Here is a 26,725-nt window from a genome sequence, read left to right on the forward strand (position 1 = left end):
TGGTAAAACAAAATAATGCTGTAGAGCAAGGCAGGGCTGCTATTGCTATTACGGGACTCGTAAGTTTTTATTTTTGACTTTTATAATAATAAGACTCCGACTGCTTCAGTATATCAACATTTCTTCACCATTAAACCGTGGATAGACTGTAGAATCGAGAGCCAGACTCTGAAATCATTTAAGTACATCGTGGGAAATTAATAAACGTTGTGGACAGGCTGGTTTCTACTTTATTTTTGTCTCCTTACTGATTTAGTCAGATTTGTACGTGTCACTTTACCTCCCTCTACTAATTTAGTACATCTTCTAAAATACTAAGATTTTATTAACTGCAAGATAGACTGAAATACAATTTTATTACGAGAGCACAAACATATCACCCGTATGATGAAAACCAACATGGTCTTCTTGTCCTTTCTCCTTCCTTCTCTTCCTTCTTTTTCTTCTCTTTCACATCCAGGGGTATCCAAAATGTGGGAAGCATTGGACTAGGAGCTGGGTGGACTTGTAGATGATTAAAGCATTTCCTTCTCTCTCTAACCATCACACGAGATTGAATTAAAATAGGGTAAAGAGTTTATATAAGTAAACTTGGAAAATAAAGAAAAAGAAAGATAAACTTGGAAAATATATAGCTTACAGTAAACCATAATATGTTTCTAGTATGTGTCAAGCTCTGTGCTAGGTAATAATCACGTGACTGTATAGTCACAACAAATATTTCGGGTAGATACACTAATCTACTTTGCAAAAGAAGAATTGGAATACATTGGGAAAGAGGCAGAACTGGAATTCAAGTCTTGACCACTTTTTTATCATACCAATCTGTCCTTATGCCAGTATAAAAATAAAGTTTAATCTATAATAATAAAAGTGTAATATGCTAATTAGACTGGACATTCTTCCGGACGAATCTGGGACTGTGAGGGAAGCCCGGATCCCGGGTGCCCGAGGGAAGCCAGTGCTGGCAGCCAGGGGAAGGAAGGCCTGCTCTTGCACGAATTTCATGCATCGGGCCTCTAGTATGTAAATAAAAGGTTTTGATGGACACTTTCATTTTTTTAAAAATATATTTTATTGATTTTTTACAGAGAGGAAGGGAGAGGGATAGAGAGCTAGAAACATCGATCAGCTGCCTCCTGCACACCCCCCACAGGGGATGTGCCCGCAACCAAGATACATGCCCTTGACCGGAATCGAACCTGGGACCTTTCAGTTCGCAGGCCAACGCTCTATCCACTGAGCCAAACCGGTTTTGGCAATGGATACTTTTAAATAACCACAGAGCTTTGCAGGAGTTCGCTTGTCCTGAGGGGAAATTAGTCAGAATAAAAAGTAATAAAATACAAAAGAAATAATGCACAAGGGGAAATATACTTATTAAGAAAATAAATACCCATCAATTTTGAAGCCTCCCAAGTAATGAATGCTAATTTCTTATTAACTGCTAAAAGAACAGGTAGAGACAATGAATAACTTATTTTGTGAAATTCCAAATAAAACTAACTTTCTTCAGAATTATTAAGTAGATTGTAAAGAGGGACTTAGACACACATTTTTATATGTAGTTATGTGTTTCAACAGTTATTCCAGATGAATGTTAGAAACACTGTCAAATCCAAAATTAATCCCTGTAAGTTTTTTTTAATTGAATTCTTTGATATCTCTAAATTAATTTGGCAAGAGTGGCTTTCTTCACAATATTCTAATTAACCCTAATTCTAATTAACTTGAATATTGATTCAAGTTTTTGTGTCTCTCAGAGCTTTGTGGGTTGTTTTTTTTTTTATGTGCATTTCATATTACAGATAGTCCTAGATATTTTGTGGGTTTTGTTGCTACTGTAAATCTCTTATGTTTCCATTTTTCTGCATAATTAAAAATTGAATTTTCATTTTTTAATCCAACCCCTTATGTGAACATTCATTCATTTCAATGATATTTTAATCAATTCTCTGGTCTTATTGTTGCAGATAATTTTTTTCTGTATTTCTTATAGGTAGTCCCCTTATTTCTGTTTTTTGTCTTATTGAATTGGCAAAAACTACCAGAACAGTGTTAATCATGGTAATAGTATTTATTCATTCAGCCTAGTTTTGTTTAATAGGAAAGCTGTCTTTTCACACTAAAAAAGTGATATTGACTTATGGTTTGTGGGAGACACTCATTATAGAATCCTTCCATTCCTAGTTTGTCCAGATATTTTGTAAGGGATGAGCACTGAATTTTATCAAGTGTCTTTTCAACATCCTCTTAGAGTTCCCTTTAATTTTACTTATTAATGTATTACATTACATTCCAACTAATACTTTTACATTTCCTGGGATAAACGCTCCTATGTCATTTTTCTTTTAGTATACTGTAGACTTTATGTGCTATTTTCTATTTGAAGTTTTTTACTTGTGTTAGTCATCAGGGCAATAAGTATGTGTGTTATATATAGTTGCATTTGGGATCACATTGTACATATATTTGTGTCCTATACTTTCTATTTTCTATACAGTAAACATTTCCCTATGGCATTACCTTCAAAACATATTTTAATGGTTGCACAATACATTATGTATACATTATAATTTAACCCTCCTATTTTTCATTGCTTTTAAGTTTTCCCTAAATTTTTTTGCCATCACAACTAATGCAAAGGTGAACACCTTTATATTTTTTTATTCATATCACATAGTGCATTAGTTTCCAAGGGCCACAACAACTTTAATACCATGAATTACCATAAACTTAATGGCTTAAAACAGAAATTTATTCTCTCACTGTTCTGGAGGTCAGAAATCCAAAACCAAGGTGTCGGCAGGACCATGCCCCCTTTGAAGGCTCTAGGAAGAGATCTTTCTTTGCCTCTTCCAGATTCTGGTGGCTCCTGGCATTCCGTGGCTGTGACAGCATAATTCTAGTCTCTGGCTCCGTCTTCACATGGCCACCTTCTCTATGTATGTCTTTCTGTGTCCTCTCCTTTTCTTATAAGGGCACCAAGCTTTGGTCTTAGGGCCCACATTAAATCCATGATGATACCTTCTCAAGATACTTAAGTAATTATATCTGCAAAGGCCAACTTCCAAATAAAGTCACCTTCACAGGTAACGAGGGTTAGGACTTGAACTTATCTTTTTTTGAAGGGGGGCACGATTCAACTCACTACATGTTCTGGGATTAAAATACAAAATCAAAGTATAGGAACCTTCTTAAGCCACTTGATACGTAATAATAAGTTGTTTTCCAACATTTGAAAGAGGGCCCAGCTCATTTATCCACATCTTCACCTGCATTAAGTATTACCAAAATAAATGTTTGCTTCTTAAACAGGGCAAAAATGGAAACATTATTTTTAAAATTTAGTTTCACTCGTTGGTGAAGTTAATAATTTCATGTACTTAATATGGACGTTTGTAATTATTCTGTAAAAACTTTGTTCATGTCTTTTGCCCATTTTTCTTTTTGATGCATTAGTCATTTTCTTATTGCTGCTGTCATTATATATGAAGAATAGTAGCTCTTTGTCATACTGCTTGTAAATATTTTCCCAATTTGTCACTTGCCTTTTCATTTTATTTATTTATTTGCTTATTTTTGTTAATCATCACCCCAGGATATTTTTTCCATTAATTTTTTTAGAGAGAGCAGAAGGGAGGGAGGGAGGGAGAGAGGGAGGGAAGGAGAGAGGGGAAGAGAGAGGGAGGGAGGGAAGGACGGGAAGGGAAGGGAAGGGAAGGGAAGGGAAGGGAAGGGAAGGGAAGGGAAGGGAAGGGAAGGGAAGGGAAGGGAAGGGAAGGGAAGGGAAGGGAAGGGAAACCTCAGTGTTTGTGAGAGAGACATCAACTGGTTAACCCCCCTCACTCACACACACACACACACACACTTGCCCTGATCACGGCCAGGGAACTGAGCCCAGGACCCTTCAGTGCTTAGTCGGTACTCTAGAGGCCCGGGCATTTACCTTTTAATTTAGAGGTAGGGGTGATGCTAAACATCTTACAATGTATTGGTCAGCCCCCACAACAAAAAATTATCCAGCTCAAAATGTCAGTAATGCTGCTATGGAGAAACCCTATTTTCAAGTGTATCTTAGACCACTTAGGCCTTGCCCGTATTAGAGAGTAGATGTTAAATATAAGCCACTGCTGCTCCCCACTCCAGCACCCGCCGCCTAGAACTGTGCACGTGAGGAGCAGCCCAGGTCAGTGCCTGAATTTCTTTGGGCCTTTCCCGCCCTCCCCCAACGTGGAGGCTCTCTTTGATGTTTTGTTACATGTTTTTACATCCGGAATACATCTCCTGACTGGGAATCGCAGGGCCTCCCCTTGTTCTGGTTTTCATGGGACCTCTGAGGTGTACTGTACTGTAAAGTTTCAAATCTTCCTGCTTTCCTGCTTCCTCAGTATCCCGACAAACAGGCGATTAGCACTTTGTCCTGGCAACCGGGTTGGTGTGATAAGGCTGGTCCCTGCCACCAGCCCCCTCTGCCCTCCCCTGACTGTGACCTGGTGACATTCAAACGCAGCATGACATTTCCTCTTACCCTTTGCTTGTGGCCCCACCCCTGCCCCCACTGAAGCCACTTTGCCTGTCTTCCCCCCTCTCTGCTCCACCTACTGGGTGAGCCACAGCCTGGGTGCCCCTCTCATGGGGGCCCTGCCGGTGGTGAGCGCCTCCTCTTAAAGGACCTGAGCATGTGCTCAATCTCTTACTTTCTTGATGGTACTATTCCGCGTCTGCACCCTGCTGATCTTCACACACACACACACACACACACACACACACACACACACACACACACACAAAGACCTATTATTCCTTACAACACAGTTGGCGAGGAGGCAGGGATGATCTGAGTCAGGACGGAAAACCCCATGGAGATGCCCTTGGATTGCTCACCACTCAGCTAGGTCTGGAAGGCTCTGGCTGGTTGGGGGGCAGTGCGCTGCCCTGTGTTGCCCCTTCGGGCGCGCCCACACTCTCCATCCTAAAGTGAGGGGTCCTGCCCCAACCCCAGCCCAACCCCCCAGATCCCGAAACAGAGCCACTGGGCAGCTGGGCTGTCGTTTGGCACAGTCCAAGCTCGGACTTCTTAAGCACCCGGGAAAACAAGCTGGTGACCCCCCAACCCCCACCCCCGACCACACGGCTCCATGCGTCTTTGAGTGACACTCGTGAAGGGCAAGTACCGCTGCCTCCCACTCGGGTGTCGGGCGACCCCTCCTCAGAGCCCATGGTGGGCCGTTCGTGCTGCTGGTTGGCTCCCTTGTCTGGCTGCATCCCTTGCTGCTGACCCGCTCCTGGCCCCCACCCCATGGGATGGCAAGGATCCTGTTCCCCCAGACTGGTGGCTCAGTGTAAAAAAAAGGGGGGAGGGAGAGGGTGGGGAGGGAAGTAGCATTTTTTAAAAAATATTTTATTGACTTTTTACAGAGAGGAAGGGAGAGGGATAGAGAGTTAGAAACATCAATCAGCTGCCTCTGCACACCCCCTACTGGGGATGTGTCTGCCACCAAGGTACATGCCCTTGACCAGAATCGAACCTGGGACCCTTCAGTCCGTAGGCCGAAGCTCTATCCACTGAGCCAAACCGGTTAGGGCGACTGGACACTTTTTAGTGCTGCTACCTAGTGGCATGCTGAGAGTCTCCTTGGAATGAACAAAACAAAGAATTTAAAAGACGGAGTTGAGGCCACTATTGCTCTCCTACGTGTAGATCCTAGTCCCTCTAAGGTTGACTGGGACCCCCGAGAGAGAGAGCAGCCCCCCATACACACACAGCAGGGGGTCACTGGACCACCTGGAAAGTGTCAGGTAGACAACCAAAGACAGGGGGAAAATTTAGCTGCCTAAAGATACAGAGCACTCTGATTTTGTTTAACAAAACGGGTGGGGGGTAGGGGGTAGGGCTGATTATCCTGTGGTTGGTGGGGTGTTGTCCCAGAGAGAGGCTATAGCCTTTGCTCCCTTCCTCTTATCAACCAGAGACAGAAACTAAAGTTCCTGCTTTTTCAGGTGGTTAAAAGCCTAAAACAGAAAAAATGAAAGAAAAGGGGGGCGGGGGGGAAGCAGGGGGAAGGAGATACTGCCACTTAGGCAGCTACTAGCCCAAAGGGAAATAAAGAAAAAAAGGAACTTGACACCTTACATGTGGAGCACACTCAGGTTTAGCAAAAATAATGCTAGTCCTGATTGCTTATCTATAATAACAAAAGCATAATATGCTACTTAGACAGGACGTCCTTCCGGACAACCTCTGGACAAAGCCAGGGCTGCCAGGGAAGCCCAGGTCCCGGTGCCGGAGGGAAGCTGGTGCCGGCAGCTGAGGGAAGGAAGGCCTACTCTTGCATGAATTTCGTGCATCGGGCTTCTAGTTTCTTATAAAAACAAGAGCCCCAGCCGGGTTGGCTCAGTGGATAGAGCATGGGCCTGCAGACCCAAGGGTTCTGGGTTTGATTCCGGTCAAGGGCATGTGTCTTGGTTGCAGGCTCCTCCCCTGCCCGGGCCCTGGTCAGGGCTCATGAAGGAGGCAACCAATCCATGTGTTTCTCTCACGTCGATATTTCTCTGTCATTTCCCCTCTCTTCCATTCTCTCTAAAAATCAATGGAAAAATATCCTCGGGTGAGGATTAAAAAACAAAACAAGAACAACAAAAAACCCTAACTACAGGAAAAAGTAAATAAAGGTAATTAAATACATTATGTATATCTGTGTGTGCATAACTCAGTTAAAGCAAGGCTCCATAATTTGATCCAATTGGAAACCCAAAGTGTATATACATTTTTTATATACTGAAGAACTTCTTTAATAATTTCTTTTTTAAAATATGTTTTATTGATTTTTAAAAATTTTTATTTTATTGATTTTTTACAGAGAGGAAGGGAGAGGGATAGAGAGTTAGAAACATGTACGTGCTCTTGACCGGAATCGAACCTGGGACCTTTCAGTCTGCAGGATGACGCTCTATTCACTGAGCCAAACCAGTTAGGGCCTGAAGAATTTCTATAGCAAAAAGATGAAAAAGGTGCTGATTGGCTTTTGTGTCTCTGCAACTTAGGTTCTACATTAACTTTAAAAATATGCTAAAATGCACCAACTGATAAAACTTCCTGGACTTAATACTGGGGCTCAAATTAGAGTTGTCTGTGGGCATCCCACTAAATTTAAACATTGTGCCCTCTATAACCTTAGAAAGATAATTAAATATAAATAGAGAAACAGTAGGTATGCTTCACTTTAACTGTAGCCTTGCCTAAATTTTCTATAGTCATTGTATTCATTACCCTAAGATATTTCATATTAGACATAAAGGCTCTAATATAATGCATAATAAATTTAAATGAATGTAAGTTTTGGCACTTACAAATTGGCTTCATAAAAGGAACCCCACAGACCCCAGTTAAAATAGTTAATGTGGCCTAAAGTAAATTAAAATAGGACCTTCAAAGATTAAAACATTATTAAAAGCTAATAAGTAAAGAGTGATTACCCCCACTGCTCCATTTGGAAGTCTAATTTTACCTGTTCTTAAATCTGAAAAGCAAATAAATAAATGGCACCTCAAGTGGGTTACCTTAATGCTATGGTTCCATCCATCAAGGCCCCCATACCCAATATCAATATTATTGAAATTATGGGTTCTAGTCAAAGAACAATGAGTAAATACTTTGCTCTTGTAGGTTTGGCTAACAAGTTCTACTCAGTGTCTGTTTCAATAGTCAGCTGCAGTTTGCCTCCACCTTCTATCTTTTCTATCTTTTCTGGCTTCCCATGGGGTACTTTAACACCTTTGCTATCACAGAGTCTTTGCAGACAAGACCTTGACTCATCCATCTTTCTCCAGGAGCATACATATAATATTACATTGATAGCATCCTCCTCCAAGGAGACTCATATGACACATTTGTTAATCATACGACATTTGTTAATGACACATAAACCCAACATCATGTAGTTCTTTTTGGGTTCTGGTGACAACATCGTCCTTATTTAAAATTTTTACTTAAAAAGTAAAATCAGTAGGTACTCCTATTAGTCCCTTCAAAGATGCCTTCACTGCAGAACCTTTGACAACCTCTTCTCATGCCTCCGGGAGCCTCTGAACCGCTTCTGAAGGCCATTGGTTTCCCCAGAGCTTCTGAGCAAGAACCTGTACCAGTTGGTCTCTCCACTAAAACAACAAATGACTAGCTACCTACTGGACTGTCCTGGAAATACTAGTAGAAGCTTTCACAGACCCTGAGCCTGTGACCTTCCATATCCACTGCCCCTTATTCTTTAAATCATAACAAGAATGCACCACAAGCTCTACACCACCACCAACGCCTACTTAAGACAGGTTGGAGCCAAACATTGCTCTTCTGGCATATTCTACCTCCAGGAGGGGGTGACTTTCCTTGTCCTCAGTCCCTTGCCAGAGGCCAGCCAAGGTGCTAAAGGAAGTCGCCTCTCTCTCAGACCCCTTGCCTCCCTGGGGAGCCTCTTGGGATTAATTGAACAGCAGTGGGAATGGCTAACCATCATATGTGATAGAGCCCCAGGGAATGTTGCTGCTTTTCATTCCTTAGCCAGAATGTCCCTAGTATAGGAGAGGACCCCAGAAACTACTTGGCCAAACTGCAGGCTGTCATCTTAGTGCCCAGATGCCCTGGCCAAAAATGGCCCATCTTCACATTATTGTAAACTATTGGCCCTTTTCCTAAAAATTATCCCCTTCAAGGTAAACTACTTTAGAAATCTCTTGCCTTACAGATACCCCAAATAAAAATCATGCATGCCTCTGCATATACCAAGGCCAAAATACATGGCTTTGCAGGACACTCCTTATTTCCTTCAGAGTAACAGACATTATGGATAGTAACCAAGACACCCATTTTCACTTTTCAAAATACACAAGCTAGGCTTTTGGAAGAGATACACAAAAGCACTTGCATGTCCCTGATAAGTCCCACATAACTGTTTAATTGAGAGACATATGGTCTTCTCACAAAACCCTTTTTCAAATTCTAGTATAACAAACTGTAATGTTCTCTACTTGCCCCAGGTCTTAATTTATTTTTATGAATTTTTAATCATATCCCCCATGATCAAGGGCACGTACTGTATGTACTCTCTTAGGACTCATTAAACTTAGGTTGTCTCACAGGCCAGGCAACTGTTCATCTGATATGGGATCCATTTGAACCTCAACTTCCACAAAAACCTAAAACAAAAACTGCACACCATTCTGTTGACTGTTGCTCTTATTACTCCTGGGTGCTTTTATTGGTTTACAATCTGGAAGCTCACAGCAAGCAAGTACCCTTTTGGAAAGGATGCTCCAATCCCACATCCCAGACAACATTGCCCTGACCCACAATCTCGGGGCTAGAGGTGACATAGCCCCAGATGACATCACTTCAACCCAAGACCTTGCCATTGGAGATAACCACCTCTTATACTAAAATCTCCACCCCAGGTGGGCCATGGACCACCTCTCCTGTGGCACAAAGTGTACACAGGACATTTTTGCTTTTATTACTGAGTTTGCTATCTTCTCAGCCCATGATTCAAGTTTACTCCCTGTTCTCTGCTAAAATGTATACCCTACGCTCCCTTGCCTGTGGGGAAATCTGGTGGGGGTAACTAAAAGTAATGGAGATTATTGCTTTCCCCTGGAGGGTCTGCCTTCTATCAGTCAACCCCTGGGAGAGAGGATCACCCACTCTCTGGTGCCTTTTCCTAAACCCTCCTCCCCAGTCTTCCACTACCGTCTCTTGCTTTGTGTCCATTACCATGGCCACCACAACCACTCTTTGCCCTTGGCTAAACACGGCACCACATTCTCACGGGCTCGTTATGCCCTAAATAGTGGTTATTAGGCATAGCACCTTGTTTAGTTCCCCTTGTTGACTCCCCAACATGTTTTCCCTAATAAAACAGTAACTCAATGTGCAGTGGTTATGCTGGGGATTCCCATAGTTCTTAATGACCTGGGTACTTCCCTGTTTCCACCAACCCAAGGAGGCCAGACAAAGCAGACGATATTTATACCTATTGTAATAGGACTTGCCATACCGAAGGAGCAGCCAGCATTGGCACCAACGTAGTGTCCTTTTTCGAACAAAATCAAGTCATAACTGCCAACCAGCACCTTTTGATGGCCCTTACAGATCATTCAGAAGCTGCACAAAACACTGTCCGTTATGCAAGAAACCCATGAGTCTCTAAGCCCAAATCGTAATAGATAACAGACTGACTTTTGACTCCTTACAAGCCAGGGCGGGAGGGGTTTGTCCATACTGTGTGACATTACTAACTCTGGACTAGAACAGGCCAAACTATGAGTAATAGGCCAAACTATGAGGGATGGGCCAAGAGGTAAAGATCTCTCATAATGTAACCAACAGATTCCCTTACAATCGGAGATGCCTGGCCTGTTCTCTTGGCTATTGCTCACAAAGTAGAATGCCTGATTGTGCATATTTTTGTCACAGTCCTGCTAGGACTCTTCCTAGCTGTCATCTCTATCAAAGTTTGCCTTCCAGTGGCTACATCAAGCTGTCCCACTCACCTTTAACATCTCCACAACCCAGGTGGCAAGGTCTGAATTAATATAGTTACTGATGTTGAAGCATCACAGAGTTGATTGCATTATAACTTTTACAAAAATCCTGTTTTCCTGCTGCCTCAATATCCCCACAAACAGGCTACGAGCACCCCGAAATCCCCTTGCACTTTTTGCTTATCCTCCCTCTGTCCCCCAATAAAGGCACTTGCTCATGGGTTCTCTCTCTCTTCCCACCTTCTTGGTTGAGCCCACCCTCTGGGCATCCTCCCCTGTGAGCCCCTGAGTGGTATGCCATCCCTCCCTCTTCTAGAACCTGGGAGTAAGATCAGTGTCTCACTTTCATATCTCTCTGTGGTGTTAGTCCATGTTCTCACCAGACAGACCATCCAAAACAAATTATTTTTAAGTAACAGAATTACTCCTTACAACACATGTGCCTGTGGCCTCCCCAACCAAACTGCTTCGATTACATGTGGCATCAGGTCTTTCCAAACCAACCCTCCAAATTGGGTGAAGGAAGAGGCAGTGGTTTTCTGGTGATGCAATAACGGACACACAAAACCAATTTTACTTGTGTAACTTAATGTGGGATTTTTGTCTTGGGACTATTCCGTTCAGGTGATTAGTTTGTTGGTCTTTTCAAAGGACCACATTATTTTTATTACTGAAGTTTATGATGTATCTTATGCATATACTTTAAGTTTATGATATTCTTTAATATATGTCAGGGCAGTCACCTTCTTGGCTCTGATTCCAGATGAACTTGGAATCTTACTAAAGTTTTATGAAACCTACATAAAGCTGTGGTTGCCAACCTTTAGTGTGTATTTATTACAATCACTTGGGGAGCTTGGTAAGAAGACAATTTTCTTGAAAACCTACCCTTCCCCCTCTTGTGATGCTGTTAAGTCAGGGCTGAGCCAGGAATCTGCATTTTAATAAGCATCCAAAAGATTTTAAGGCAGTAATCCCTAGACCCCATTTAGAGATTCACGCTGTGAGTAATTTGCACGGAATTGACAACTTATTACTGTCTCTCCATTTACTTAGGTCTTTATATCTCCTAGCAAAGTTTTCCCTACAGATGTTACATCTTGCACATTGTGAGTGCGTTTTATTTCTATTATATCGTAATTGTTATTGCTAGTACACAGGAAAGCTATTGATTTTTAGGTGTTTGTTTTGTATCCAGCCACTTGCTGAGTTCCCTTGTTAAATCTAATAGTTTTTCAGTTAAACCTTCCCCAAGGGTGAGGTGGGAGGGAGGCTGATAAACCAGCCCAGCCATGAGAACACTTGATTTTTGCCGCCTCCTTTACATTATACCTCTTACACCTTTATATCTAGTGTATGCGTTGCTGCATTGTTCAAGGCTTCCAGGACATTGCTAAATAAACACTCATAGGATCCACCTTTCATTTGTTCCTGTTCTTAAAGGGAATGCCTTTATTAAGCTTTCGTTGGTTAAGAATGGTTGAGGCTATTGATTTTACATAAACCCTTTAAAAATTAGGTTAAGAAAATAGTTTTCTATTCCTACTCTTAAAGCTGCTTTAAAAAAAAAAAAAAAAAGGAATGGATATGGGACCTCTATGGGGGAAAATCCTTTTCCCTTCTCCCCTCCTGTGTTCTCCCCTGGGGCCCTGTGAGCTGGGCTGACAAGAGACAGATGAACCAGAGAAAACAAACAAGTTGATTAGCATGTGCATCCCACTTACACACGAGAGCACCCAGAGATGAGGAGCTCAAAGAGGTGGTTAGAATTTGGGGTCTAATGCAATGTTGTATGTCAATTATACCTCAATTTTAAAAAGAAAGAATTTGGAGTCTATATGCCTAACTTCCTAGGGGCAGGGAAGAAGGGGCACTAATGGAAAAGCAAGTGACTTTTTGGAAAGATGAATGGGCCCTTGGAAAACAGAGAGGAGGTAGCTAGTGTGTGGCCATGTCTGCCCAGGTGGATGCTGACTCTTCTTCTCTGAGGAGAGTTTAATTAGATTTGCTCTGAGGAGGGGATTTATGACATTTGATTTTTTGGGGGGAAGCTCTTCTTTTAGGCAGATAAGGGATTTCAGAACTCCAGTGCCTTCACCTCAAAATAATTCTTATGTCAAAGAGGCTATTTGGGGGGCATATCCTTATCCACTTCAAATCTTACTCAATGGCTTTGCAGTGTCTATTGAAGTGATAATACTATCCTCTTTTAAAATAAAAAAATGTATATTAATAAAATTCCAAACTCATCCTCGCCTTTCTGAAATAACTTATATGTACTTAGTTATGGATTATTCTTTTCATGTATTATGTTTTATTCCCTATGATAGCAATCCCTCTCCAGCTGTGAGAGGTTTACTTCTAAAAAGTTGCTTACTGCCGAGACCGGTTTGGCTCAGTGGATAGAGCGTCGGTCTGCGGACTGGAAGGTCCCGGGTTCGATTCCAGTCAAAGGGCATGTACATTGGTTGCGGGCACGTCCCCCGGTCGGGGGTGTGTAGGAGGCAGCTGATCGATGTCTCTCTCTCATCGATGTTTCTAGCTCTCTATCCCTCACCCTTCCTCTCTGTGAAAAATCAATAAAATATATTTTAAAAAAAAAAAAATTAAAAGTTGCTTACCTGCCAAAACTAACAGGTGTCAAAACCAAGGTTTTTTTGTGTTTTGTTTGCTTTTTAAGATGTTAATTGACTTTGAGACAGAGAGGAAGGGGGCGGGAGAAACATTGATGTGGAAGCATAACATGCATCAGCTGCCTCCTGCACGCCCCCCCTATGGGAGATTGTGCCCACAACCTGGAAATCAAACCAGCGACCTCCTGGTTCCTGGGTTGATGCTCAACCACTGAAACACACCGGCCGGGCCTCATTGTAGTTTTGATTTGCATTTCCCAGATAGCTAGTTACATTGAGCATCTTTTCCTGTATCTGTTGGCCAATTGTATATCTTCTTGGGAGAGGTGTCTGTTCAGGTCCTCTGCCCGTTTTTTAATTGGATAGCTTGTTTGGTCTCGAGTTGTACGAGTTCATTATATATTCTGGATAGTAACCCCTTGTCAGAGCTGTTGTTTGTGAATATCATCTCCTATTTGGTTGGCTGCCTTTTTGTTTTGTTGTCATTTTCTTTTGCTGTGCAGAGCTTTTTAGTTTGCTATAGTCCCATTCATTTATCTTTGCCTTTACTTCCCTTGCCTTTGGGATCAAATTCATAAAATGTTCTCTAAGACCAAAGTCCAAAAGTTTAGTACCTATGTTTTTTTCTATGTAATTTATTTTGTCAGATCTTATATTTAGGTCTTTGATCCAATTTGAATTCATTTTTGTACGTGGGGACAAACTGTAGTCTAGTCTCATTCATTTGCATGTGGCTTTCCAATTTTCTCAGTATCGTTTATTGAAGAGGCTTTCTTTTCTCCATTGTATGTTTTGGCTCCTTTGTCAAAAATTATTTGCCCTTGTTTCCATCCCCTGCGCCATCAAGGGGTGTGCAGGAGGCAACCAATGGATGTGTCTCTGTCACATTGATGTTTCTCTTTCCCTCTCTCTCTCCTCCCTCCCTTCCACTCTCTAAAACGCTATGGGAAAAAATATCCTCAGTTGAAGATTAACAACAACAAATATATATTTGCCCATATACATGTGATTTTATTTCTGGGCTCTCAGTTATGTTCCATTGGTCTGTGTGTCTGTTTTTTTGCCAATACCATGCTGTTTTGATTATTATAGCTTTGTAGTATAATTTGAAGTCAGATAGTGTGATACCTCTGGCTTTGTTCTTTTTTCTCAGGATTGCTTTGGCTATTCAGTGTCTTTTGTGGTTCCATAAAAACCCAAATAACATTGGGATTTTGATAGGGATTGCATTAAATCTATGTATTGCTTTTCAAATGTATTAACATTCAATTGCTTATAATATTATGATTTTTTTAAAAAAATCTTTATTTTCTAGAACTTTCTTTTGGATTATTTTTGAATTCCTATTATTTAAATATCAAAAATTATAAAAGTTATTTATTGAAATTTATATCTCCTGCTTTTCCTCATCTGCCAAATTCTTACTTCTCTCAACAAGCATCTACTATTTGTTTTAGTTAGATGTGTGTGTGTATATATATATAGTCATATACCAGTATATTGTTTTATGTGTGTATCTCTCTATATGTACACACACATATGTATATACATACACCAATTAGTGTAAATACGTATTATAGATATTTTCTAACAGTACTTTTGCATATTTTTATTTTTAAAATATTTGAATGGAAAATTTTCTGTAGTAGAGGTGGTTTGAAATCCAGCTCTTAAATTTCTTTATGTTAATTTCTTTTTTTTTAATTCATTGATTGTTACTTTTAACTTGCTTATTTCTTCCCTCATTTCTTTACATTTGTCTTTTTTCCCCTAAATTCATGAAGAGAATGCTTGTTTTTATTCCTTCCTTTCTTTATTATAATGAAAAATTTTAAGATTACCAATTTATAGCCTAGGCTACACTTTCCTACATATTTGACAAATCCAGAAAGATTATATCAATATGCACTATGACTTGCACTGAATTATGTCATTTTTAGTAAATATTTTGCTGACTTGATAAACAAACATGTTGTTGCTTTATTCATATTCTTTTAAAGACACTCCACTGGCTTCTTATCATCAGCTGGTACAAATCATTATGCTCAATTTGTTGTCATTTCTAACCAAAAAGGTCTTTCGTTCATCCTCACTCTTCTTCGAACTATTGCTCCATCTGTCTGTTTACAGCCAAAGCTCTTGAAATAGTACCTCCCATTCCTTCTCAACCCAATTGAACTCTTGCTTCTGACCCAGGACTTTATGAAAACCAGTGTTCATACCAACATAGATAATGACCTCTGAATTGCCAGATGCAATGATCTCATCTCATTTCTGGTCTTTGTTGAGTTCTCAGAGCACTTGATGTTGTTGACATCTCTTTCATCTTGAAACTTTTCCTTTTCTTGGTTTTCACGACAATATTCTTTCCTCTTATTACTCAGCCTCTATGACCACTTTTTCAACCTCCCTCCCTCCCTTGCCCCCTAAATATGAGTAGTCTCCTGGCTCCATCCTTTCTCTGTCTCTCATCTCTCTATCTCTCTCTTTGTCTCTCTCTTTGCCCTTTTTTCCTTTCACAGAAGAAATGGAGATTATCAGGAATGAACTGACTGAGAATTTCACTCTCCTGACTTTGCTTCTTCCCCCTGTGGTGGATAACCCTCACTCCACTTTGGAGACAGTTCCCCTGCCTCCTGCAGGATCTGGAACCACTGTGTATTCCCTCCCTCTATCCGTGTTTTCAACCTTTCACCTCTTTCCCATTGACTATAATGTATGCTCGAATCTCCATTTAAAAAAAACAAACAAACTTCTCTCTTGAATCTTTATCTATGACTGCATATATTTCCTTTCTTTCATAGCCAACCTACTTGAGAGTGGTCCACATTCACTTTATCTACGTCCTCACCTTTTCATTCTACATCGCTGCAGAGAGGTCTCTCCACAACTCCACTGAGCCGTCTCTAATAAGGCCACCACTGACCTACTATTTGGAAAATTCTTCAGCCTCTCTTCAGCCCCCAACTTGACCTTCCTGCAGCCTTTGAGATGGTTGACCACTCTATTTTTCTCAAACCCTTTCCTGGCTTCCATAATGAGACTCTTGTTCTTCTCCTGTCTGGCGATTATTCCTACTCGTTTTCCTTTGCAGCATTCCCTTTATCCTCCTACTCCCGGTGCTCCTCATCCTCTGGCCTGCTGAGCTCTCTTCTGTTCTGCTCTCTTTCCTTTCCCTCCTACTTGCTCATGTGCTCCCTTTGCACATTCTCCTTAAGTGAGGTCTCCCCTGCATGTCCATGGCTCCCTCTACCACCAGTTTGCCTAGACTCCCACATCAATATATCCAGCCCCGCTGTTTTCCTGAACTCCAGCCTTAGGTTGTCCCCTTCCTTCTGAACATCACCACTTTGGTGCCTCCATCCAAGACACCATAAAACTTGATTCATTCAAGATGGTGAGCAAAGAGGGCAAAGGAAGTAGAAATAGAGAGAAAGGAGAACAAGAGGGAGGACTGTGGGAAGGGGGAAAAAAAACAGTTGTGAATGATTTTTTATGCCTCTCTCACTTTGGCCCAGCTGTGTATAGGGCATGGACCACCTCCAGCCTCTCTTTTCTTCACTTGAGCTGTGGTTCTCAGAGTGTGGTCCCCAGGCCAGTAGCATCAGCATCACTTATTAGGAATACAAATTCTCAGGCCTACTGAATCAGAAACCCAGAGCTAGGGCCCAGCAATCTGTGTTTAATAAGCCCTCCGGGTGAGGTATGCCTGCTAAAGTTTGAGAATGCCTGTGCTAGTGAATTTCCTATTCCTCCTTCATGGCCCAGCGTTACCTTCAATGTTACCTCATCTGCAGAGCCCTCCCCAATCCCCTCAGACAAAATTAATGACTTCCTCCTCTGTTTTCCCATAGTACTTTATTCATGCCAATTATATAGCACTTATTCTATTATAGTTGCTCTTTAGAATCCTTCCTCCCCCATAGATTAGAAGGCCTAGGCTTATTATTGATCTTTATATTTCCAGTGCCTGGCATGAAGTAGACATATGTTACATTATCACAAATTACTTTTATTTTTCTGCTCCCGTGATCCCTTTCACTCCCTACTTACCCTTTGTTTTTCTTCCTCAAACCTGGTTTCTAGGTATGAATAAATCATCAGAATGAGATCTTACCATCCCAAAGCAGTGTTTTCATTGGATTCAAGCTTTCACCTATTCATATCTATCACTCAGGGTTCAAAGAGAGAAGTGGAACCACAAATGGTATAGGTATATAGATATATGTATGTATGATTGGTTAAGGGATTTGAACTTATGTAGTTGTAGACTGTTGAAGCATCTGTGCAAAGCTGTTGTCTCACTTTTATGCTGGAGCTTGAACTCCAGTGGACAAACATGTGGGGAGGGAATGATAGAGCAAAAGGGCAACCAAAGGAAAACTGGATCCACACCCACACAGTAGAACTCACAAGCATGAACTGGAATGCATGGGGACAGACGAGAACTGAGTCAGTTCTCCTGTCTCCAACCCTGATGAGATAGACTTTCCCCCAGAGAAGCAGGTGCCTTCATCCTGGAGCTAAATACACTCCTGATCCAGCCGTCAGGGCAGTGGAAGGAGGATGTTGGAGAAGGGAGCAGCTACAGGCCCTGTGACTGTCCCACATTGAGGAGGGAGCCAGCAGATAGATGTGTTCGAGCTACAAAACATAAAGGAAAACCCTTCCTGGGTTGGCTGGCAATGGAATTGGTTTAAGAAAGATGGATAAGAATTCTGTGGGGGGTGCCCAGCCGGTGTAGCTCAGTGGCTGAGCATTGAGCCAGGAACTAAGAGGCTACCGGTTCGATTCCCAGTCAGGGTACATGCCTGGGTTGTGGGCTCAATCCCCTGTGGGGAGTGTGCAGGAGGCAGCTAATCGATGATGTTTCTCTCTCATCGATATTTATATCTATCCTTCTCCCTTTCTCTCTCTCTTAAAAAAAAATCAATAAAATATGTTTTTTAAAAACAATTCTGTGTGGGAGACTAGGATATCCCAGGGGAGACAAAATCATGATTCTCAACAGAAGACCCCCATCATCAGTGAAAGGGATAATTATGTCGAGTATATGGTCTTTACTGATTTTAGAAAGATTATTTATAAGAATTAGGAGCAAAGCCATCTATATTTAATTAATTAGAACATCATCCATCTGTTGTAATTAATTGGGGTTTTTGGTAAGTAGTGAGTGTAATAAAGAATAATAGAGTTTAGTAGAATGTAGTGGGCAAGAGCTTGGACTCAACTACTTACTAGCTGTGTGACCCTGAGCAAGATATTAAACTTCTGTAAGCCTTTGTATCTCATTTATAAAGTGGCAATAATAGTCTTTATCGCATAGAGTTGTTGTAAGGACTTGATAAGAGAATTCATGTAAAGTACTTGGCAGACGATTAGGCACATAGTATATTAACTGCTGCCAATAGCTCATCATTGTTATTGTTGTTACTGGTATTGTTATTTCCCTAGGAAATACTTCCCAGACAGATTGATTTCTAAGGCTCAATAATCCTTTGCCCTCCAAATAAGTAGCAGGCCAATTTATCATGTAGGATCCAGCTTTGATTGCCAGAAGAACTTTGCTCTACTTATTTTTATGCTTTCTTTGGATTAAAATGTAGTTGCCCTTGTCTTCTCAGCCCCAACTCCAAATGCATTCCTGCACTTTCCTGTAAAAGCCTAACCAATGCACACAGACAACAAGGGGGTGAGGGCATGAGTGGGGGGGTTGGGGGGTAATGGGGGGATAAGGACACATATGTAATACCTTAATCAATAAAGAAATTATTTTAAAAGTTCTTTCGTTTGTCTAAGAAATGGGCTCTGCAGCTTTTTTCCACTACCTGCTCTACTGGACCTTAAGCAAAGATGGTTTTAAAGCCCAAGGTGCAATGACTGGAGCCCCAGCTTCCTGACCCACTCAGGTCCTAGCAGGAAGGAATGGGATGAGGTTAAAGTGAATGTAGGGCTTTCTTGTAGCAGAGTTTAGGGGCTTCTCTTATGGGGCCATGAAAAGACAGATTGATGTCCACCCACAGCCATTTTGTAACCATAATCAGAAGCTGTTAAGCATTTTACTGCCCGAGAAAAAGGACTGGATGAATATCTCTTTATGTTTGTTAAACAATAAAGAACCAAGAATAGAATGTTATCCTCTCATTAAAGAGCCCTTCTAATCTCTTTCTTTATCCTGATTATCATTGGGTTTTCATGAATCTATCTCCTGTAAATCTTCAGTCTCATTTTCTCTCTCCATCTTTAATTGAGTTTTCTGGTTTGTGGACACTTTAACGGAAGAAAAATAACTGACGTAGAATTTGGAAATAATAGTCTCTTCTGGTTTTATTACCCAATTTCAGTATTGATTGGATCCCCAGAATGTACTTTCATTGACATGCCTCTCTTTTAAAACAAAATCCATGTATCCTATCAATGCAATCATTTTTTCTCCATTACCAAACCCAAACTGACATTACTCCAAATACAAAAATTTCCTCATCCAAATAAATGGAAGGGTTTCTATTCATTGATAGGTGCGTACTGCGAGCCACCTCAGCTGTTTTCAAGAATGAAATGTATCAAGAATTCTTTCTGCTTTCATCTCGCACCCCCATAATATTTCTTGAGTTCAGCTGTTTTAGGATGTCCCTATTCTTTGGTTCAGGATACAAGTGTCTCCAGGGACATTGCCTGGCTTCCTGCTCCCCCAGTACCACTGCCACACTGAAATCCTCTTCACTGGTAAATAGGTTCACCATCCAGTCATGTTTCCATGGCTTTGTTCAAGCTGTCCCTCTGCCCAGAATGCCCTTTTGCCTTTGTCTGGCTGGTGAATTCCTTCAAGACCATGTTAAATGTCACGTCCTCTAGAAATCTCTGCTCAGCTTCCTCGGGTGGGGTTATGCATGCCTTGCTTTGGCCTGGAGAGAGCTTGTTTGTATTGTGAAGGTTATTACATCGGCATTGGCAATTATTTCATTGTGTCAGTCTCCTCCTCTAGACACTAAGGGCAGAATCCTTGCCTCTTTATAACTGTACCTTCCCCACTCCCCAGTACAATACCCGACCAGGGAAGGCACTTGGTCCATACTTGTTGAGTGAATGTAAGTACAGTTTTTTAGTGGGTATATAAATAAGGAAAAGCATAATAATGAAGACAATTACTTGGATATTTTTCTGGAACACTAGAGAAAGCTTCAAGTAACTTGTGTGCAATTTAAAAGAAATGGGCTATTCATTCACAGCAAAAGGGTGAAATGCAGAGCTCCCCGGACACACTTCTCTTTTTTAGAAATGTACTGTGTGTACCTAAATGAATGTCTTTGGAGGAGGGAAAAAATAGATTTTAGTTTTTCTGTGTGTGTGTGTTTTTTGAAATCAAAGGAGAAAATGGTTCTTCTGAGATAACTTTATCTTCTGCAACCTAATTTTGAATTATGGTTATGTTTTACCTGTGTTTTGATAAAGTAGGTAATTTTGACCCAACCCACTCTTTCTTTTCATTCTTTGAACATTATGTATAGTGCTCAGCGTCATACAATTGTCTATCTGATGCCTCTCAGAACAGTACACATTTTGATTTCATGTATTAAGATGCCAAACTTTTTTTTTTTTTGTGCGCCTCAAAGAAACCTAGAAGCATCTCTTTATCTTTGTAAATCTGTCATTGGACTCATCAGGAAATAAAATTGAGGATACTACTGACCCATAGCTGATTTCCAGAATGTGTTCTGTAATGTTTTACTGGAGCTTACTCCCATCACATCAACCATTTCAAGGATCTCTAACATTGTGATCTCTCCGCATTGTTTGGCCTTGGTCAGTTGTGGATTTTGGTGAGAGAACAAGAACAGGGCACACCAGGCTAGCTCACAAGTCCCAGTCAGAGAACTCCTCTGGAAGAGAAGTGTGTTCAGAACATGGATGGGGATGGCAGTGTCCGGAAGAGGTAACCCAGGAACAGAGTCAATGCATCCTTGGTCCCTGGAGCCTTTGGAGAGCCACCAGTGGGCACAATGGGGGCCAGCACACTGGGCTGTGTAGAAGTCCAGTTTCATGCCAGTCTCTGCTGAGACTTGCGACACGTGCCAGCCCTCTTAGCAGCAGACCTGTAAGTCGTTCAAATGCATTACATGATGTTACTGCTTCACTAAAGCCACCTTTTCTGGTTTTCCTAATTTTGTTCCCAGTTCTGCAGGCACATCCTTCTTTATATCCTGTAGCCTTCTGAGTGCTTACAATGAACACCTAGTGACATCATCTGTGGGGATGAGGGATGGAGGAAGATAGAGAAGATGGATACATAGTAGGTCTGTTCCAGGTGGTGTTTTGTAGGGAACTGTAGGAAATGAGGAACTGCCTTAGGTCACCTTTCTCCAACGGTGTGGAAGGCAGTTAACTACACTTACGAGTCCCCGGTTTCGGTGGCTTTCGCTTCGGCGATGTGATGGTTCTGAGTGTTGGGGGGAGTTCGGGTTCTGAGGTGTTGATTAATTCTTCTAGACATGGGGAGGACACAGTGACATACGACCTTCTTCAGCACCAGTCTGGACTCCACAAACAACCTCTGATCTGGTATATTTCCTGTGTTTTGTCTGTCCTTCCAAAGAAGTCATCAGCATAATGTCTAAGAGACTGAAGGGTCTTTGTACAAGGTCATTCATACCCAGGTTCCTCACTGAATTCCTAAGCAGTCACCATGAAGCTAGAATAAATCTGCGGTCTTTTTTGGGACCACAAATGGGATGGGCATCAGTGATAGGAAGACAGCCATTTATGCTCCCTGCACAGACTACCTGCTTCCGGGCCTTGCCGTTTTGTTTCTCTCTGCCTCCAGGCCAGAGCCCTCTGCCACAGCCATGCTCCGCCAGATCCTTGGTCAGGCCAGGAAGCATCCGAGCTCCATCCCCCTCTTTGTATTTCTTGGAGCCCAAGGTCCTGGGGCAGCGCTGTATGCTAGTATCTTGTGCCTGGCGTTATTCAATCCAGATGTTTGCTGGGACAGAAAAACTAACCCAGAACCCTGGAACAAACTAGTTCCCAATGATCAATCCAACTTCTACTCCGTGAATGTAGTTTACAGCAAACTGAAAAAGAAGGTCCAGATTTTTATTTTATTTTATTTAAATATATTTTTATTGATTTCAGAGAGGAAGGGAGAGGGAGAGAGAGATAGAAACATCAATGATGAGAGAGAATCATTGATTGGCTGCCTCCTACACACCCCCTACTGGGGATCAAGTCCGCAACCCTGGCATGTGTCCTTAACTGGAATCGAACCTGGGACCCCTCGGTTCGCATGCCGACGCTCTATCCACTGAGCTAAACCAGCTAGGGCGGAAGGTCCAGATTTTTAAATGAAATGTTTTACTGTAAAGCTGTGTCGGCCCTGGCTGGTGTGGCTCAGTTGGGTGTCAGAATATTGCTGGTTTGATTCCTGGTAAGGGGTGTGCAGGAGGCAGCCGATGGATGCTTCACTTTAGCATTGATATTTCTATCCCTCTCCCTTCCTCTCTCTCTAAATATCAATAAAAATATTTTAAGAAAGAAATAAAATAAAGATGCTTAGAATGAAGGTCTTCCAGAAGCTGGCTGCCAAATTTTCCACTTCATCAGGAAATATTTCCCCTTCCAATATACAAAATCATGTTGGTGTGTTGTGTTGGGATTTACACTGATTAGTGTATATCTGAAACTATAAAGACAATGAATGATAATAGGCATGCAGTTATTCAGCACGTGCCATGTGCTTATCAAAGAGCCTTCTGTGTTAACTCACTTAATCATCATGGAAGCCCTATGAAGTAGGTACTGTGATGATCTCTGAGTTATAGATGAGAAAACTAAGGCTTGGAGAGGTTAAGCAATTTGCACGGCGCCATCCAGCAACTAAGTGGCAGAGCCTGGATTTGAAACCAGAGACTCTGGATCCAGGATTTGTGCTCATGAAACTACAATAACAGAATGAAAAAAATACTATTTTGGCCATCACCTCTGATATAACACATCCACTGAGCAGCTGCCAGTTTGTTGGATGAGGAGATCCAAGTTCAATGTGTGGTGTTTGATGTGCATTAGCCTAGCATTTCATGGCCACATAGGACTCTACCTGAATTTCCTTCTCAGATCCCCGTCTCTTGAACTTACTGGATTTATCTGTCCGTTGGGGATTTCTTGTTTGCTCTAGTTGGTTTCAGGTTTGGTTGTTTCTCTTCATGGAACCAGGCTTGAGGTGTTGGTGTCAGAGTCTAGCAAGAGACAGCCAGCATCATGATGAGTCATTGTTTGTTTTGGCACTTAATACTGGGACTGTGGGCCAAAAAAGGTCGCTGTGGTGTGATTTCAAAGCTCAGACCAAGGGACTTCCAGGCACAAGGGTTTCATTTTCGGTGAGCCCCTGGTCTGACTGCTTTACAGGATTTTTATGTATTTGTTTTTTACCTTAAGGATAGGAAATCACATGAAATAATTGCATATAGCAAAGGGTCTAGAAGAGATTCTTTAGAACTGCTGAATCAGGCATGTCGGGAGTAATCACGTCATTGTCATCTATAAAATAAAATCAGTCCACTACCCAGCTTTTATATACCTCCGAGGATGTGTGTATAGTTATAAAACCTTTGTAAAAATTATACGTAGAAATTATATGTCAAAGATTGGTTGCTGCTACCGTGAGGAAATCATTTCCTGGCCTTAATACTTCCACGCACTTGGAGAAACCTCCTCATCACTTGGCACTTTTGGGTATCATCTGATTCTGTAAATTATTATCACCTATAAATTCAGAGAACAGACTGATGGTTGCCAGATGGGAGAGGGGTTGGCGACTGGGTGAAAAAGGTGAAGGGATTAAGAAGTACAAGTTGGTATTTAAAAAATAGTAAAGAACAGCAAAGGGAATGTAGTCAATAATATTGTAGTAACTGTGTATGGTGCCAGGTGTTTCTAGACTTATGGGGGGGGCGGGGAAATCACTTCATAAATTATATAAATGTCTAACCACTATGCTGTACACCTGAAACTATCATAAAATACTATTAAAATGTCAACTGTAATTGAAAAATTTTAAAAATCCTTTTACCTCTCAAGTAGCTCATGAACAGAGCAACTTTGTCACTTTTATAGGGACTAATGTGAGGTATCAGATCAGATGTTTGGGCTGTAGCTAACAGAGTATCTGAATCTATTATCTAGAGTAAAAGTTTAAGCAACTATGTGGCTTAAAGGTGCAGTTTATTTTTTCCCTCGTGTAGCATCCAGGTGGGGGACCCATGACAGCCATCCCGTGCTCAGCACAGCTTCTTTCTTCTGGTCACTGACGTCTCAGCCCACAGGGAATTTGTGTTTGAGAGGTGTGTGTACCAGGCCAGGAAGTGGCACACGTCTCTTCTGCTCACATTCCATTGGCAGGAACTTATGGCTACTTCACAGGGCAGAGGAGGCTGGGCAGCCAAATGTCTAACTATTACACTTCTTTCTTTTTAAGTATATTTTTTTATTGATTTCAGAGATAAAGGGAGAGGGAGAGAGAGATAGAAACATCAATGATGAGAGAGAATCATTGGTCGGCTGCCTCTGCATGCCCCCTACTGGGGATTGAGCCCACAACCAAGCATGTGCCCATGACCAGAAATCAAACCAGCAACCTCCTGGTTCATAGGTAGATGCTCAACCATTGAGCTATGCCAGCCAAGCTAACTATTATACTTCTAACGCAAGTGGAGAATGGATTTTCATTGACTGGTAACAGTCTTGCCACAGTCAGTCCTTCTGGCTACCGAGAGTTAGTGAACACCCTCTTTCCAACATGAGAAACACACTTCATCCCAAGGGAGACAGACAAGCCCATCCAGAAAATGCACCACCTGAAAGCCATGGTCTCTGGGTAATGCACTGTCCTTTCCATCCGATTTGGATGTGGCCTAATGGTCTGACAACCAGTGAACTAAAAAGCAAATTATCTCTTCTTCTATACTCATACGCACACTCCATATACAATGGTGGACAGGAAGTAGAAAACCACATTTAAAACCCCCATTCAAAAAAGAGGAGAAAGACAGGCACACAGCAGCTCCTGGCCCATAGCGATGCTGGGATCCTAGGGGAACGGGAAGGCCACCTGCCCTGGCAGAGGAGGAGGTTCCCTAATTAGACCCTGGTTCTGCCCTTTAGGAGGGCCCCGTGTCCATGCTTCTGTCTGTCCCTTGAACTTGCCCTTGGGGAATGGTGGTTCTGTTCAGTTTCCTCTTTAGCTAAATCTGAAGTGGGTGCCCTCCTTGGTGGCTATCCAGCTTTTGCAGCCCACTGCCTACTAGTGCAGGCTGGAAGCCTAGAGTACAGCAGTCACAAGGTTTTATTGGCTTTGCTAATACAATTCCCTCAGAAACTCAGCTGGCTTCTGATCTGTTAACATGCAAACAGATCATGTGCCAGCAATCTCTCCCCAAATCCTTTCCAAGACATGGATCTTGAGCCTGCTCTGTTTCTTTGCTTCCATGCCCTCCATGCTTCTCTCTCAATGTAATGGCAGCTGTATCGAGGCCTCTGAAGCCACAGACTTTGGAAGAAAGGCAACATGCTTTTACTCATCTCTAATCCCATGCTGTTTGAGGTGGAGAAGCTAAGAGCCCAAATTTCTAAATTCTTCCTCTACTTTTACATCTCTCTTTGCAAATTAGTCTATTCTGACCTGGGCTAGTCTCTTTCTTATAACTCCTTGGTAAAAACAACAAAGAACAGCCAATTCATACTAATATACAGGCTCTTTTCAATTCTTTTTATGAAGTTATAGGTTCAATTTATAACTTCATAAAAAGAATTGGTCTGTCTTCCAAGTCAGACAAAACAGGTGACTGTTTCGTTTTTTCATTTCTTTCCAAGAATCAAGATACTTTCTTGGCACAAACCAGATTTTTGTAAGACATTTTCTTTGTGTTTATTATTTATTTTTATTTATTTATTTTAGAGAGAGAGGAAGGGAGAGAGAGAGGGAGAGAGAAACTTCGATCAGTTGCCTTCTGCATGACCCCCACTGGGGATTGAGCCCACAACCTGGGCATGTGCCCTGACAGGGAATCAGACTGGCAACTTCTTGGTGATTGGGACAATGCTCAACCAACTGAGCCACACCAATCAGGGCTATTATTGTTTTAAATTGTATGTAGATACCACATTTTGTTTATCCATTCTCTGTCCATGGACACTTGGGTTGCTTCCAGCTTTTGGTATTGTGAAAAATGCCACTGTGAACATGGGATGTGCAAATATCTCTATGAGCCTCTGTTGTCAATCTTTAGGGGTGTATATCCAGAAATAGAATTACTGAATTATATGGTCATTCTTTGTTTGATTTTTTTAGGAAATACCATACTTTTTTTCTACAGCAACTGTACCATTTTACATTCCCAGCCACAGAGCACAAGGATTCTAATTTCTCTACATCCTCACCAACACTTGTTATTTTCTAGGTTTTATTGTCTTTGATAATAGATATTCTAATGGTGTGATGTAGAACATCTTTTTTGATTATGTGTTTACTTTTTTTATTTATGGTGAAACATATATATAATAAAATT

General features: G+C 41.6%; 2 protein-coding genes across 6 annotated transcripts in view; both read left to right on the plus strand.

Annotated features, from left to right (window-relative positions):
• Positions 1 to 26,725, plus strand: part of TMEM150C (transmembrane protein 150C) — a 93,759-nt gene that overhangs the window by 24,981 nt on the left and 42,053 nt on the right. Inside the window, exons 1-2 of one of the 5 annotated variants that reach the window (XM_054727816.1) lie at positions 2,923 to 3,092; positions 17,253 to 17,393. The exons of 1 other annotated variant lie outside the window; for it this stretch is intronic. The gene's annotated coding sequence lies outside the window, so the exon portion shown is untranslated. Of the gene's footprint in view, positions 1 to 2,922; positions 3,093 to 11,632; positions 11,643 to 17,252; positions 17,394 to 26,725 lie in introns of those variants that run through there. 3 more of the 5 variants (XM_054727809.1, XM_054727821.1, XM_054727828.1) reach the window with 3 other exon arrangements.
• LOC129150466 (cytochrome c oxidase subunit NDUFA4-like) lies at positions 22,010 to 22,258 on the plus strand (the record flags this gene model as incomplete). The annotated part of the gene is made up of 1 exon (XM_054722017.1): positions 22,010 to 22,258. A coding segment is annotated over exon 1 (249 nt), but the record flags the coding sequence as incomplete, so codon positions are not given.

This window comes from Eptesicus fuscus, chromosome 2, assembly GCF_027574615.1.
Source record: "Eptesicus fuscus isolate TK198812 chromosome 2, DD_ASM_mEF_20220401, whole genome shotgun sequence".
NCBI classification, from domain to species: Eukaryota; Metazoa; Chordata; class Mammalia; order Chiroptera; family Vespertilionidae; genus Eptesicus; species Eptesicus fuscus.